Source organism: Dipodomys spectabilis, unplaced genomic scaffold, assembly GCF_019054845.1.
Source record: "Dipodomys spectabilis isolate Male_0828 unplaced genomic scaffold, ASM1905484v1 ptg000073l, whole genome shotgun sequence".
Lineage (NCBI taxonomy): Eukaryota > Metazoa > Chordata > Mammalia > Rodentia > Heteromyidae > Dipodomys > Dipodomys spectabilis.
In genome coordinates, this window is record NW_024870750.1 from 7464732 (window position 1) to 7482180 (window position 17449).

The following is a 17449-nucleotide window of genomic DNA, read 5'->3' on the forward strand; positions in this document are numbered from 1 at the left end:
AGGAACTGAGACCCCTGACTCCCAGGGCCAGCATCAAGTGATCAGCCATGCGAGTGAACCCTCTTAGAAGTGAATTTTCCCACCCCACTTGAGATATCCCAGCTGGCACTTGAGGACTAAGAAAGAAGAGGTTCTTACCCCCAAGCCCTTCCCAGACCATAGACTAGACAGGGAATAAAGCACTGTTGTTGAAGTGGCTAACTTTTGGAACACTTGGTTGCCCATGAATACTACTACACACCCCTAGTCATCAAAGCAAGCCTGAGTACACGGCCTCCACTGCTGCCAAACTAAGTTACTGTGTGACACCAAAAAGCCACAGAGGCCAGAAAGAAACAAAAGCAGTCGGGCACCTGCGAACTCTTCACTCTGCTTTATTGTGACGCACCCAAGGTACAGAACCTCTCTCAATGTGAAAGGGAAGCTTACATTTCTTTGGGAGAGCACCTTCACGTTGGTTTCTATTACCACTTTGAAGAAAGTAAACCATTTCCAAAGAACATTTGAGATTCCAAGGGTTTAGACTCAGCTCGCCTTCTGTGGTGTTTTGGCCGGTGCGAGAAGATCCGTTTGTACCATTTCCACAGGGTGGGAGATCAGAAGTCTTCATGGTCTGCTTGGACCAGTCTTTCATTTTCATATGCAACTTTTCATATCAAAAATGTCTCCGTTTTTCCTCTATCCATAAACAGATGCTGTTTGAAGAGACACATGTACATTCTCACAGCTAAGCTTGAAACCAACCAAGAAGCACAGCATCACTAACAAGACAAGTGAACAGTTGCTGCCCTCTCCTGCTAAGACAATGAAATACTAAAATAGCAAAAGACTGATGAAGCGCAAGCGAACTCCTCAAACCAAAAGCAACGGACATGGTATTCTCATTACACCCAGTCAAAAATCAAGACAACAACCAGAAAAATGTCTTGGTAATATTTATATTTGAAAGTTCCCCATTGATACATGAGGTGTGGATTACAACTTATTTACAATAAGTGATTTCCAAAAAAAAAAAAATAAGGAGGGTCTGAGAAAAACACAGGGGAAGGAAAAGGAGAGGGTAGAGAGGGATGGAAAAAAAGGAAAGCTTTATTCACAGACACCATTAATATGGGATGTTTGTTTCCAAGAGAGATACTACTGCTGCCAACATGAACCAGAAGCAGCACACATTAACAGCTAGATCTAAGTCTGCTAAACTTTCTCTCAAAATGCACCATCCCTCTTTCAGGATTGCAAAATTAAATATAGAGGAATATAAAATGCATTGCCAATATACCTATTACAAAAAATCCTTTATGGCTCATTTCTTAACTCCACTCAAGAGAAGCAGCTGAGCCAGTATACAAAAATAAAAATATTCATGTGCAAATAAAACATCACTGATCATGTCTGGTGCCACCTTTTTTTTTTTTTTTTTGTTACAGGTGACTGTTATTTTGTGGTAACATGGTAACAGCATCAAAAAAGCATGTGTCTTCACTTCCTGGACTAATTAAGCCAGTGCATCCAAATGAAAGGGGGGGGGGGGGGGGCAGGAAAAAAGAAAAACCCTGGGACATGAAAAAAATGCCAATAACATCCTAACATCCACATATCCCTTGTCCACCACATCCCAGTCCCCCCCCAAAAAAAATTTTTTTTAAGCTTCTGAAGCTCTAAATATACTTTTTAAAAATTCCTTTCCTTTGAGCCTAGGGCTATACATTTTTTTCAGGACAGCAGGTGCATTACCAGCAATTCCTAGCTCTGCACCCTGGATTGCCCCACTTAGAATGAGGTACAAAGTAAATTAAATTCTTCCATTGAGGCAAACGAGCCCAAGACAGAGGAAGGAGCATAACCCTGCTTGTGAGTATCCAGCTATGTCAAGGGCATTATTTCTTGATTTTTTTTTTCTTTTCTCTTATTTTATTAAAAATTAAAAAAAAAAAACAAAAACCACTCAGATGTTAGGAAGGGCGAACAGGACAAACACTAAACACAGCGGGCGAACAGCCGGGGACACCTGCACGATGAGAGAAAGGAATGCATGCTTGATTCATAGAACATGGGTACCTCACACACACGTGGTTCTAGGCCCACAGCCTGAGCCTCTGCTTCACCCTAAACCACAGGGTTCTGTGTATTTTCTTTCTTCCAAGGACACTCTTAATCCTATCCCTGAAACCAATATGGTAGGGATCAAGGTGGAGTGATCATCACTCAGTAACTACAATATTTGCTATTTAAAAAATATATTTATATATAGTTCTGGAAACTATGAAGCCAACAAAATAAAACACAAAAGATGCATTTTTGTCACAATCAACAGCAGAACTGTGTGGGAAGGGACAAGGGGGCAGGGCTGCTGCAAACGCAGCCAGTACGTCCTTACGGATGTCATATAGTGCAACAGTCACTTTACCTCCGCTACTCCACGGCACCGCACACAACATGACGAATGTCACATTGTCACTTTCAGGTTCAAAAAGACAAAGTTTCTTCTCAGAAGTGGCCTGTGAGTTTTAGATGACAGATACTTCTATCTGCTTCTTTAACTATGTCTAAAACTTGGCTTTATTCCTTTCCATTTGGAATGATTAATATCCAGGTCTGGCATCAGGGCTTAACTCTGAGGACAGGTAAGCTGCAAAGGGGGATCCTGCCTTTCTCCTTTTAAACGACTGCATTGATTTCCAATAGGCTTCCATAATCCTGTGATTTTAATGTCTTCTATGTGAAGATGACTTTGTGGCAAACAAAAGTTTATGCTATCAGAAAGAAAACATAATGCAGTCAAAACTAAAGTGTTAAAAATCAAAGGGACTAAAGGAGATGTGGTAAATCTATTTTTTTCAAGTTTCAGAGATTTATTAATCATTGTAAATAAATCTATTCTTATCTTACACCTCTGCTCCTCTGCCTACACTGATTACATTGATCACTATTAATGTTCTTTTTAGAGGGGAAAAAAAAATCTAGTCATTATATTAATTGCGTATCACTTTTTTACTGCAGTTTCTCTTGGGGAATTAACCATGCCAAGTTTTGTTTCTGTCTTTTTTTCTTTTTCTTTTTTTTACAGAGTTATGGAGGGGTAAGAGGTCAGTGGCTTTCCCCCTCTTTTCCTTGGAAATAATAAAACTATATATTCTACTCAATAGTTAAATGGCTGGAATAAAACATACAAGCCCGTATTTATAATACTTGTCTATTTAAAGCAACAATAGTTCATATGTTCACGTTTGCTACTACCACAATTCAACATATGAACAGGAATCAGCTCATTCGATGAGCATGGCTGGAAGTGACAGCTGAGGAAATCAACCCACTGCTGCCACGTCCACCACAAGCAAAAGCATCCTGAAGACAAGGCCAAAGCACACAGCTCTCTGTACATAGTCATGGAACCACGTTGGGTAAGTCCATACTGTACTTTAGTCTTACAGCAGCTTACCTACCCAAGGTATAAGATTCCTCTCCTAATACCAAAGCAGAAAGCCAAGAAGATCTATCTACAATACAGCCCTAGATCTTGTTTCTGAAACAACTGTGTTTTTCTTAAACAATTTGGTCACGATGCACCTTTGATATAAAAGCACTTTTAAACTTTATTATTAATACTCAGGACATTAGGAATTTCCAGATTTTTTTTCAGTAGCATTTGTAGAACCACTTTTGGTAACAAATACAGTAGTTAGGAATATGCATCCAATTGAAGATGCATAATGTGTATCCTGAATCCTTTCTGGCTAAAAACAGGGCTGGCTGGCGCGGTGATGATATATAGAATGAGAATCTACAAAAAACACTGTAACGTGGGTTTTTTTTCCCCCCAGAGGCTACATCCTCTTTTGCTGGAATACTTTATAAATACATATTAAAAAGTAAGGCAACAACTCCAAACAGTCCAAGCTGTTTGCTCAACTCTTATCCCAATTCAATTCACATTCCTGGCAATCAATTTCATGGTTGTGTGTTGTTTAGTGTTTGTTTTTCTTTTATTGTATGGTCCAAAAGGATGTTGTGACATTTCTACACCGTCTCTGGTATGTATGCTCAAGGATGGATGCAACTAATACTGGTCAGGCACTGAAGCCTGTGGTGTCCCAGTGCCTGTTTTCAAAGGATTCAAGACATTGATTTGGATCCTCCATTCGACTCAAGTATGAATCCAAAATTCCCTTCCCTACTATGTTTATCACCTCTCCTCTTATTTTACTCCTAATTTGAAAACTAAAGGAGTGCCAGGACTACCTGGTTACTGGAAAGATGTTCACCCCAGTAGACAAAACTTTCCTGAGGGGCTTTGGTAATTCACAGCCCCATTCTATGTGGACATTCAACTCATGAAGATGTGCAAAAGGAAAAGATGTCAAATTTCATCAAGTTATCCAAAGGAGGATGTTACACAGACTTATAAGGAAATGACAATCTTTTTCTTCCTTTACTATAAATACATTTAACAGCTTAGCAGAAAGATAAGCTAAATTTAAGATTGTTCACATTTGAAAATTGTATCATACTCTCTGCTAGTGATAAATAAGAACTCCTGATAATGGAATTTAAACATAGCAATTTCATCAACAGATCTTTGAAGACCACTTTTTTTTTTTTAAGAGGGTTAGAACAATGATTATGTTTGCAAAGTTCTGAGAAGTCCATCTACTGTCCAAACTTTGGATTGAAGTCCTTATTTTTTTTCCTTTACTTAAAGACAGGTATATACAGTGCTGTTGTAATAATGAAACAAATGTGAAATCTACTGTAAAGTTGCACAATACAGAAAACTGTTGCTCCATCTTCTACTACATAAATGTGTGACTCCACAGGTTAGTCATGTTGCTGTCGTGTTTCTGTTAAGTTGGAATTATCCCATCACGTCTAAGACCTCTCTTTAACTCTAGATCCTCCAATTTCTTCCATAATTCTTCACGTTCTTTTTCTTTCTTTTTTTCACTGGGGAAGAAAGAGAACATAAGGTAAGCAACTAAGAATGTTTAGAGAGATTATCTAAATAGCAACTATACCATCACTGCCTCTTACTATACTTTCCTGTGTTGAGGGAGGAGAGACATTTGGGGAGAGTTATTTAAAGTAATGGGGTTTGAACGCAGGGCTTTGTGCTTGCTAGACAGTCACACTACAACTTGAGCCACAGCTCCAGCTATTTTTCCTATGCTTAGATATTTACCAATGAGTCTTGAAATCAGAGCCTCAACACTATTCCTGAGCATTTTTTGCTCTACCACTTGAGCCACAGCTCCATTTCTGGCCTTTTTAGTAACTTTTATTGGAGATAAGAGTCTTACAAACTTTCCTGCCTGGGCTGGCTTTGAACGGTAATCCTCAGATTTCAGCCCCCTGAATAGCTAGGATTACAGATGTGAGCCACCAGCATCCAGCCTCCTCTAGCTATTGTTTAAGATAAGGTCTCGCATTTTACCCAAGCTGGCCTAGATGACATTGCTCCTCCTATTCATACTTTTTGCTGTAGCTGGGATGACAGGAGTGCAACACTGCACCAAGTTTTGTTTTGTTTTCTGTTGAGATAAGGTCTGATGAATTTGTTTTTGTCCAGGCTGGCCTTAAACCACATCTTCCTGATGTTGGCCTCCTACAGGATTACACATGAGCCCCTAGGCCTGGCTTCCCTATGTATATTGTAAAAGGTCTTTGAAAAGTTTGGCATTAAGCTTATGGATTTTTCTTTTTTGCTTTTCTCTCTTGTAGGTTTCCTTTTTTGGCAGTATAGACACAAAAGTACTGATAAATGGAGAAGAAAAGACTATTTGAAGAATTCAAATTAACATCCCTTTATACTTAATGCAGAATATTAACTTCAAAATTACCAATCAACAAAAATTAGGATGATTTATATATATCCTAAAACCAAGAGCACTTAGTGACTTTTTCTTTTGGGCTTAGTTAGAAGCTAACATTTTCTCGAAATCCATTCTCAAAAGACGTTAGAAATGAGACATATACAGAGAATGTACAAGGTCAGGAAGATACATTCTCTCCTTTATGTCTACTTTCCTAGTTAGTCATTTTCTATAAACTTGTAATTTCAGAGTATTTTTTCCCTTCTGGATTTTATTTCAATAAAAATTATTTTACATGATCAAATGCACATAAGCATTGTGACTTTGTGTTCTTCCCTATGAATATCCTCCTTTGGCCTCACTGTGTGGGAGTACCTAGAGATTTCCATTTTAATTAATCACCTGGATGGGATTTGATGATATTATTGTGATGTGTTTTTATAAATACCAATCCTTCAAACTGGGCTCAATATTAATTTTCGGAATGATTTCCAGACTTTCAGATAAAATCAGATAAAACTAATAGCCTAAAATAGATTTGGCTAATTTTACTTTGCTAAAAACATTTTGAAATTTCTGTATTAAAAAAAGAAAAGAAAGGAAAGCTGGATATGATAGATCATTCCTGTAATGCGAGCTGTTTTACAAGTAGAAATTGGGAGGAACTTGGTTCAAAGCAAACTTTCATCTAATAAAGCCAGGCATGGTTTCACACATCTGTGACCCCACAGCTACACAAGATGATCAAGGTCTGGTATCAGCCAAGGACAAAAATGGGAAATTTTACATAAAAAGCAAATAACTAGAGCAAAAAAGGTGAGGGGCATAGCTCAAGTAGTATAGTGCCTGCCTTGCAAACATGAGGCCCTCAGTTTAAACCACAGAACTCTCTGAACAAACCAACAGGAAGTACATAATTACAGAACATAAGACATTATAAATTAGATAAACTCATTCACATTTATTACAAATAGTTCACTGCATGATCTCTTTATAGTCTCAAGGTGTAGGAAACCAGAAAAAAAAAGGCTGGGGCTCATAGTCCCTGGACTACCTCACTTAGCAAAGCTTTCACTTCAGCCATAGTATAATTACTCAAGAGAAACCCCCATGCATTCAATAAACTCTAGATGCAATTCCAAGACTCATACTTTATGTTACCACCAGAACTTTTGAAATGTGTTAACATTTATACAAATGGAAATTAATCTTCATGCCCACCCCCCAAAAAATTCCAGAGAAATCCAAGTAATTTTAGATTCTTATGCCAACAGTCTTGAAGGAATGTTCAGTTTTAAGGCAGTTATGTCTTCATAATTAATATTGTGTGTTTAGGCCTTATTTCCTTTAACTAGCTATATTAAGTGCAATGTGTTATACACTCATAGCAGTACCTTTCGGAACCAGAGTTGTGCTTGGTAGCAAGTATCTATGGTTGTCATGTGGCTTCCTCAAGGTGTTAAGTATTTAAAGCAGCCGGGCTGGCACAGGGACAGTACAGTGATGGCTGTACTGTACTGACAGTCCTTCACTCAGGCATCTGGGGTCCCAGGGGAGGGTCTAATAGCTGTTACTAGGGAGTCAAATTACCCCAGCCCTAACAGTTTAAAGGAAAAATAAACATTAAAGGGGGTGCTTACAATAAATGTTTAACACCCATAGTGATTTAACAGTGTTTCAACAGTGCTTAACACCTCTGCCCCCTGCTGCAAGGAAAGGGACATACAATCCGTATAATACAAATTCTGGTCGTTTTGACCCTGGAAGCCTGTATGCACAACAGGGAACAAGAAGCCAGACTGGGTAAGTCATGATGGAGCCTAGACATGGCACTGTATGCAAGCTGTCGGGCAGATAAGCACTTTTTGTTTTCTCATTACAGTCTGGCAATAATCCTAAGTCCAAATAAATGTTCTCAGATAATACTAATTTGACCCCAAATAAATCAATTTTATAGATCCATCTGACCTTTTTGACTGGAGGCAGAAGGGTTTGGAACTTTATTCAAGTGAAAATCAACTCATATGGATCAGGTTCATACTGTGTTCATTTGCAGTCTAAATCAAACATTGCCATCGCTATGGCACTTGTCATCTTATTGCTGAAGCATTCCATTCAATTTTCTATCAGTAGTTCTGGGCTGTTCAATGCCATTTATCCTGTGCATTTTTTCTCCAGATGAAATTTATGCTGACTTATACAGTTTTCAGACTGACAACTTTAGCTTCAAAAATTCTAAATATTTCTGAAACTGTCACCCTTATTCTCTCCCACTTCCTCTCTCCCTGTAGGTGGGGATTTTAAGACTTAACCACACGGTGAGCTGAGGATTCTGTCAAACCATCTTCCCCTTTCCATTTTACACAGCACTCATGTTGGCACATGAACCTCACAGCGTTGGCACATGAAGCTCACAGTGTTAACTACTTATTCCGCCCACCATTTGGGGATTTGTAACACCTAAAAATATGCTCTGAACCAAAACCAGAGCTCCCTGCCATCCAGAAGGGAAGTGTTCCACTGACGTTCTTCTCTGACAGAACAGTATTGAGCTCTTCATTCCCACATCCATGGAGAAAGTAATGTTTCCATCTGCTTGGTGCACCCTTCTGTTGCTCACTGACAAAGTGTTACCTCTGCTTTAACAAACCCTTCTCTTGTTAAGAAAGTCCACTCATGATCAGCTGTTTTAACATGCCAGAATATTAGAACCAACCTCATAGTTAGTTAATTCTTATCTTGTTCAAGGGATTAGATGATAAAATATCAGAAAACAAATGAACCAAATAAGTTTTTTAGAAAGGCTCCCTCCTTCTTACACTTTTTTTTTTTTTTAAACTGGTAGTGCTGGAAATTAAACACAGAGCTACCTTGCCTACCACTAAGCCACACTTTCAGTTTCTTCAATATTCTTGATGGAATTCTACAGATTTAATCCTTGCTTAACTAGGCTAATGACAGTGAACTTTCTATTGTTCTAAAAGACAAAATGTCATACACTATGCACCCTTTAATGTTTCCTTCTGAGCGCTTTTTGAAAATTAACATTTTCAAAAGATTTTAAGTTTCAGGCAAGGAAGGCTATTACAAGTTTAATGATTTGCAACAACTGCTAACACAGTGAATTACAAGTTATTTAAGCTGCAAGTGTGCCACGGCATATCCTCTATTAAAAGCCATCCCTACAATCAATCTTTGCCCTTGGCCATCAAACCTTTCCCCTCGTTGATTTTATTATCAATACAACACAAATAACACATTCAAAATCTGGCAACACAAAGAAGCAAGGAAATCACACAGAATTTAGGGAAGAGACTCAGCAAGTTCCTGGGTCTGAACATGCACACAAAGCTCTGGTATTTTTGAAAGGTCCATGGTTTTAGCATGGTTTTAGCTGTAATACCAGCATTTGCTTTTAGGTGATCAGAGCCAAGCCACACACCCAACTGATAGCTCTCTGTAGACTTTCCTTAATCTCTCCATGTATGTATTTTGGAAAGTTGGAGATAATGGGCAAGGAATAAGATTCAATAAAAAGTCTCATGTAAATGAAAGCAAAAAAGGCTTTAGTAAGTTTTGACACTTTTGACAGAGGATTCCTCTGGTTTTTGCTCTCTTAAGAGTCATAAACATTTCAAGATTTATCTATTACCAGACTATTATCCTCCATATTATTTTCATTGCTCTTTAAATTGTAATAGATTTGTTGGGTTGTAGGACAGAAAGTAAGTTCGGTACTGAAAAGCTAGACAAATGGAGCCTTCTTAATCCTGCTGCTGGAGCACAGTACAGCATTGGCCCATGTTGAATTCAAGTAAGGTAGCCATAAGAGTGAATCAGAGGAAATGCTACCTGATGATCTCGGTAAGTGGGCCTGCAATACCAGCTATGTGCCAGGCTCTTAACCCAGAGACAGAATTGAAATAAAAGAAGGAAAGAAAGCAGTCTTTATTAAAAGAAGGCTGTCACAAGCTTTAGTACTTGGTGATACACTAATATACAGCAAATGAGCATGCAAAAATGAATATGCGAACAAACTTGTGATTTGGTGTGCATCTAAACAACGAAACAACTTCAGCAATGAACAAGGAAAGAACTCAAAGGTTTTATGCACAGCAGACAAAAAAGCTTTAAAAAGTTACCGCTGACGATCTGACTTGTATGTGGCTGTCAGCTCATCAAACATGGTGCTGTTCATTTCCATAAACGCTTTCAATACATTGTACACTAACGCCACAATAGCCCTGTAAAGCAGAGGAGAGGGAGCATGGTTAGCCTTACACATAACTTTTGTCTTTTTTTTTTTTTTTGGTCCGGTCATGGGGCCTGAACTCTGGGCCTGGACGCTGTCCCTCAGCTCTTCAGCTCAAGGCTAGCGCTCTACCACTTGAGCCACAGAGCCACTTCCAGCTTTTTTTCTTTTTGCTTATGTGGTGCTGAGGAATCGAACCCAGGGCCTCATGCATGCAAGGTAAGCGCTCTACCACTGAGCCATCTTCTCAGCCCCTATAACTTTTGTCTTAACATGCTCTTTACTGAATTCTCTTTTCAGCCTTTGGTTACTAGGACCAACTAGAAATGACCTACAGTTCATTTTCATGTGGAACTTTACATTTTTCTTAAGTGGTAGCAGAATTAGAACAATCTAATTTTCCCCTTCTAAAATAGTAATACCCAGAATAAACTGGTCTATGGCCACCTGATTAAACTTTATTGAACAAAAGGCAGGTATAAGCTGGGCACCGGTGGGTCACACCTGTAATCCTAGTTACTCAGGAGGCTGAGATCTGAGGATTGTGGCTTGGAGCTATCCCGGGCAGGAAAGTCCTTAAGAGTCTTATCTCCAATGAACTACTCAGAAAAAGCCAGAAGTAGCACTGTGGCTCAAGTGGTAGAGCACTAGCCTTAAGCCAAAGAAGCTCAGGGACAGTGCCAGGCCCAGAATTCAAGACCAGCAAAATAAAAAATAAATAAAAACCCACAGGCAGGTATAAAATAACCCTAAAAACAGCGTCTGTGTTAGGACTACCAGGACTACCATTAGAGGCCTAAATTTGCAAAATATTTCATATACATGCACATATTTATTTATGTATGTATGCATTATATATTAAATTATTCATACTCAAAAGACATGACACCCAGCTTCTGGAAGCAAGGCAATTTATTTATTTTTTAATTTTTCAAATTATTATAAAGGTTATATAGAGAGGTTGCAATTACACAAGTCAGGTAATGAGTAAATTTCTTTTCTTGACAATGTTATCCTTTCCCTTGCTTTTTCCCTCCTGTCCCCACACACATTATATAGTTCATTTTCAGCATAGTATCTAGTACCATTACTCCATTTGTTCACCCTTTGTCCCTCCATTTCTGTGCCCCCCTTTACCAGATAAACAAGACAAAAAGAAAAAGGAAACAAAAACAGCACCAAAGAAAAAACTTCTTGTTTCTATTTCCTGGAGTTCATTTTAATCAGTATTATTTCTTATGATCAGAGGCACATAGGCATTGCACCGTCGTGTTCCCCCTAAGAATATCCTCCTTTGGTCTCACTGTGTCTGAATGTTTAAGAGTCCTATATAATTTATCATGTCTTGGGGTATTTTAGCTCTAGCTTCTGCATATGAGAGAAAGCATGCATCATTTGTCTCTCTGTGCTTGGCTTACCTCACTTAAAGTGATTTGTTCTAGGTCCATCCATTTCCCTTAAGCTGGGCAATTATATAAGCAATCGATCTTGTTGTGATTTACTCAGTGCATCCACTCCTGCTTAGTTCCTCCTGGTAACTGGCCAGCTCCTGCTGGTTGCTCTAAGAAGCCTAAACTAAGCAGCCTAAATAGTGGCCCATTTTTATCAAGTAGAAGAATAAGCTCTTGGATAGTGTGAGGCTTGCTACACTCCAGACAAAGAGTCTCAGCAGCTTTGCCCTTTGCAAATATATACAGCCTTCCCTCACTTTGCAATGAATCTGCTTCCAATAGGATCAGACAATATCAGCAAAAGTGAAGGCATATATGTTAAATAAAACATTTACATGAAAGGAAGGAGAATTTAAGTTCTTGGTTAAGGTTCTAGAAAGTCCTTCCTCCCAGGGGTGGTGATGGAGAGGCACTAAGTATAGGATTCAGAGCATTACAGAGCTCCTCCTGACCTCCTCAGACCCTCAAGAGGCCATCTGGAGAATGAAGTTTAACTGTCTAACATGCCTTTGTTCATTTGTTTTTGAGTTGTTGTTTTTTTTAAGGTCTATCAATAAAATCTGGCAAATTTGAAAACTAAGATGTTGCTTTGCAGTTACATGCAAAAATTCTGGAGACAAAAAGATGATGCACTGAATTCTACCTACTGATTTTCAATGCCATATAAAAATTTCCTTCCATTACATAGAGAAATGTATAAGGCCACAGAATGCCTGACCTAGGGTTGAATTAAACTTCTTAATTTTTTTTCTCCTATAGAATCTGATGATTGAGCTGGTTGCTGGGAAATGGATTTTGCCATAAAATGCTAATCTATTCAGACCATTTCCCACCATATCATCTTTCATTATTTCCTCATCTTCTGGCACCATTCCCCAAATACCTCATTATTTGCCCTCCCAAACTTATAGGCTTCAGAACAGGTGCTTTTTAATGGCTTTGTGCTTTTGAAATTTTAGTTTTTAATAGTACTAGAACTTGAACTCAGTCCTCCTGCTTGTATGATTACAACTGAAGCTCCCCACTCTGATTTTTGCTAGTTTTTTTTTTTTTTTTGGGGGGGGGGGTTGGGGGGAGGCCAGTCCTAGGGCTTGAACTTAGGGCCTGGGCACTGTCCCTGAGCTTCTCTGCTCAAGGCTAGCACTCTATCACTTGAGTCACAGCACCACTTCCAGCTTTTTCTGTTTTTGTGGTATTGAGTTATCAAACCCAGGGCTTCATGCATGCTAGGCAAACACTCTACCTTCTAAGCCACATTTCCAGCCTGCTAGTTATTTTTGAGATAGGGTTTTATTTTCTGCCAAGGCATGTGCTTGGGTATAGAGTACCTATTTAGCCCGTTAGGCTTCCTATGAAGCTAGGATAAAACATGCATGCCACTGTGTCTGGCTGCTGAGGTGAGCTTGGGCTGGCCTGATCCTGATCCTGATCCTCTGAGTCTCAGCCTCCCAACTAGCTAGAATTACAGATGTGAGCCACTGGTATCTGGTTAGCTTTGGCCTTTTTATGATTGAACAGGTCCTTTAAGATCCACTTAAGCACTACTACCGCATCAGTATCTTCTTGGTTCCAGTACATCCCCATACTTCTGGCTACCTTCACACATAAGTCAATAGATATTTTAACAATACAGTAGCTGGCACCTAGCATTCAAGAGTTTATTAAACAAAAGAGGAGAAGTAAGGGAAAGAAGAGCAAAGAAGAAAGGGGAGGGCAGAGAGGAGGAGAGGAAAGAGAAAGGACACTGAAAAACCTACGGATTCCAATGTTCTTTTGAAATCCTATAAAGACTGGAAAACATGATGGGAAGGATAACGTTAGAGTTTTCTTCTATCAAACTCATAATGTATTCATTATTCCAATAATAGAGGGCCCTTTCTGCCACCTGTGGGAGAAGAAAACAAAAGTAAATTACAAGCTATCTAGACAAAAGCATTATAAATAGTTCAAGCAAAAGTAAAATGAAGTATTCATCACATTTTATATACTTTGCAGATTTTAAGGGCTCTAGGAAGTTCTAAAGTGGTTCATCAACTTCAAGAAGAAAAAAACTGTACTTTCTCTCCCTGTTAGTTTATCTTCTCCTTTATGTCTGTTCCTCTCATCTGAGTCGTAGGTTCCCCTACATTCCGGGCCATCCCCTTTACTCTAGCTCCTCCTACAGATCCTCTTTCCGTTCTCTTATTCTCATGCTTCAGATCAACCCTAGAGCCCAGCACATGGCTGGGGTTTAGCAACAGTGTTCAGGAAAACCCACAGACAGCCATCCGTGGCAGCCACATTTACCAAGCACTGCCTGTGGCCAGACCCTAAGCTATACTGTGTCTAGAATACATTATCTCTACTGCCAGCCAGTTTTTCTCTTTTAGAGAAAAACACAAAGGCTCAGAGAGATCAGGTAACTCATTCAAAGTCACACTGCTAGCAAAGCACAAAGGCTAGGAACTCAAGCCTAGGACCAGAGCTCCTTCAAACAGGGGAAACCAAGAGGGTTTAGCTTCTGACCTCAGAGATGCTTGTGATGCAACACGTACTCACTGCCATCTCAGTTCTCTATTCTCTGCTTGCCATGTTACCAAGTGATTATAATTTGGTCTTCTGGGCCTGAGTTACTTATCTTGGATTTTATGATGTTAAAAGAATACCTCAAAACAAAATCTAAAATCTCTAATAAGTGTATACATATATAGGAAAGGAAATAGGATTGTCTTCCTTCCTCTGTACAAATGAAGAACTTAAGTGTTTTTTTTTTTTTTTTTAAATAATTTATTTAGTTGGTTGTCAGGCCTGGGTGCTGTCCCTGAGCCTCTCTGGGTTCAAGGCTAGCCCTCTACCACTTGAGCCATATAGACACTTCTAATTTTTGAGTGCTGAATTAGAGATGAGAGTCTTGCCAAGACTTTACTGTCCTGGCTGGCTTTGAACCCTGAGCTTCAGATCTCAGCCCCCTGAGTAGCTAGGATTACAGCTGTGAGCCAACAGTCCTGGATATTTATTACTTTAGCCACAGTACCACACCCAGCTTTTTTCTGAGTACTTTATTAGAGATGAGTCTCATGGACTTTTCTGCCCAGGCTGGCTTCAAACCATGATCCTCAGATCTCAACCTCCAGAGTAGCTAGGATTATAGGCATGAGCCACCGGCACCTGGCTTAGAACTTAGGTTTTAGAAGGAAAAAGCACGTAACACTATAGCTCATAGTCAAATGTGAAAACACCTTTCCATGTCCCTTTTCAACTCAGTTCAAAAACAAATTGTGAGATTCCTTAGGCACTAGACTCTGAGAGTCTAGAGAATACTTTTACTGAATATTTACTATGCTCCAGGCACAGTGCTACACAAGCTCCTTTAAGCCTCACAACCACTTTGTAGCTGGGGAAACTGAGGCTTATAAGCTACTGACTGTCACAAGGTCATATGGCTAGCAGATTCTGAATGCTCTGCTCTAACCCCCTTTACTGTTATCCCAAGGACAGCACCATTCACTGCTAGAGAGAGGCATACCTGTGGCCCCATCCAGTGCAAACTGGCAGGGGCCTACCAGAAAGATGGATAGATGTAGAGGAGAGGGCAGACAAAGCAATCTAACCTCACATACCAAGAGAGGATTGTGTGAGAACACACCAAGGAGACAACACACATGCCAGAAAGCAGCATTAAAAACCACCAGGCCAGCACCATCATCAAGACTTCCAGCCCCCAGAACTGTGAACACATAAAATCTGTGTTCTTTAAGCCATTCAGCCCATGATATTCTGTTAGGCTATTGTGTGTGTGCCTGTGTGCGTACTTGCACGCGCATGCCTGCCTGCATGTGAGTACATGTAAGCAAGTGAGTACACATGCATACACTGGTCCTAGGGCTTGAACTCACCACTTGGCCACTGTCCCTCAGCTTTTGTGCTCAAGGCTTAATGCTCTACTCTTAAGCCACAGCTCCACTTCTGGCTTTCTGCCAGCTGATTTTCCTTCCCCAGATGGTTTTGAACTGCAATCCTGATCTCAGCCTCCTGAGTAGCTAGGGTTATAAGCATGAACTACTGGCACCCAGCCCTCTGGTAGGGTATCTTCAGCTGACCAACATGTCTCTCCCATCTAAGGTTCTGAGCATCACTTAAACCTCCCGAGTGATGTTCACAGGAGAGATTCCTATTCTTTAGCTTCATTACACCAAACATTCCATTCAAGTGGGAAAGTAAGGCAAATGACCTTTGCCCAAGTGCTACAGGTCCTTGTAATATTCAAAATATCTATATACTATTTCCACCATTGTGGGGACAAGGGCTAAACTTAAGGCTTTATGGTTGTTAGGTACCAGCTTTAATATTGAGGTATAGCTCCAGTCTTTTTTGCTTTGATCTTGCTTTTCACTTAGCTGGTCTAGTCCTCCTATTTACATTTTCCTGACATGGCTTTGGTGACAAAAATGTACCATCACATCCAGCTTTTTCTTCTGAAATGGGATCTTGGAATCTTTGCTGCTCAGGGTGGCCTAGAATTATGATCCTCTGATCTCAGCCTCCCATGTATCTGCCACTCTACTTAACCGTTAGCTAAGATAGGGTCTCCTGAACTCTTACCTGGCATGATGTGGAATCTCAATCCTCCCCACTGCAGCCTCTTTAGTTGTGATGAGCCTGCTGGTGCCAGGCATTTCTCAGCTTTTCTATCTATACTCAGACATGCATTATCTCATGTGAACACTCCATCTAACAGTTTTTACTTTGTTACCCCTTTTGTCCTTTGTGGTACAAGTACTAGATTGTTGGAAGATCACTGCTTTGACATACTAACATAACTTTAGATTAAAAAAAATTTAAAACAGAAGTAACAGCCAATGTCTCTGACTGACAGCTGAGGGAAAAGTCCACTATCCAATGATTCCTTTGGGTGCTTCAATGATGTAAGCTAAAATGAGAACAATCTTTTCAAGATGTCAAGCAGCATGTAGTCAACCCTCCAGGTTTGTGAGATGGACTTCTGGTGAGACAGCCAGAAGACAAGACAAAAAATGTGTTCAACCCTGATCTTCTTTGCTTCTCTCTTGTATAGGTTCTACAGCTCAGCAGCAAGGGCCATGGTGTGGACAGACACTCAGGCTTATCTTCCCTGTGCTCCCCCTGAGCAGCCACAAGGAGGCAGAGCAGTCCATGGGAAGGCAGAGCTTCCCCAAGAAGCTGTATCCAAGATCAAAATTTAACTCTACTTACTCCCTATAACATTAGGACATTGAGCAAAGCATTCTTGGAGCCTCATCTCAAGAACTGGACAAGTGGGTAATGTGATAAGAATGTGGTTATCAAAGGATAATGACACTTACAAATAACATAAGTAAAGCATCTAGCATAATATAGAACACTGTCTTTTTCTTTTTAAACATTATTTGGCATTCATTCTCACTCACTAAAGAAACACAACAGGCCACTTGGTACTTAGCAAGCTGGTGTTCACCTGTGTGAATCTGAAAGCCAGCATGCCTTTCTCGCAGGGGTGGCAGAACACGCTGGGAGGCACGTGGTAATGACCCATGGTTACTATTTAAAACAATGCCACAATCATGTGCAAAAACAGCCAACAAAATCACGCAGCCAGGGCCGTGACACTCCAACACCAATGAAACTTAACCAAAACAATTCAGGCTGTGCAGGTCCCTTTGGTTCATGTCTTCTACTAACCTGAAAATGGGGGCTAGATACACACTTGGCAATCTGTTTAAATAAAGGTTCTTGAATTTTAACAAATTGTGAAGGTTCAATCACATCCAAAATTTCTTCGAGTTCCCCAAGGAACATGACCTGTAAGTAAAAGCAAAACACAAAATTTAAGCTATTTCATTAAAAAAAAAATACAGGTTCAATGAAGCCTAATGAGTTTACACCATCTTAAGAAAAATAATATATGCATAAAAGTAAAAACAAATGAACCGGCCATTATCCCA

At 39.8% G+C, this 17449-nt stretch overlaps 1 protein-coding gene across 3 annotated transcripts in view; it reads right to left on the reverse strand.

Annotated features, from left to right (window-relative positions):
- Window positions 1–358: 358 nt before the first annotated feature.
- Window positions 359–17449, reverse strand: part of Ppp2r5e (protein phosphatase 2 regulatory subunit B'epsilon) — a 143504-nt gene continuing 126413 nt past the window's right edge. For 2 of the 3 annotated variants that reach the window (XM_042682484.1, XM_042682483.1), the window contains exons 11-14: window positions 17187–17306; window positions 13268–13395; window positions 9950–10051; window positions 359–4941 (exon numbers count right to left, since the gene is read on the reverse strand). In XM_042682484.1, coding sequence (XP_042538418.1) covers window positions 4842–4941; window positions 9950–10051; window positions 13268–13395; window positions 17187–17306 — 450 coding nt within the window. In that variant the 3' untranslated portion in view covers window positions 359–4841. The remainder of the gene's footprint in view (window positions 4942–9949; window positions 10052–13267; window positions 13396–17186; window positions 17307–17449) is intronic. The other variant, XM_042682485.1, reaches the window with a different exon arrangement.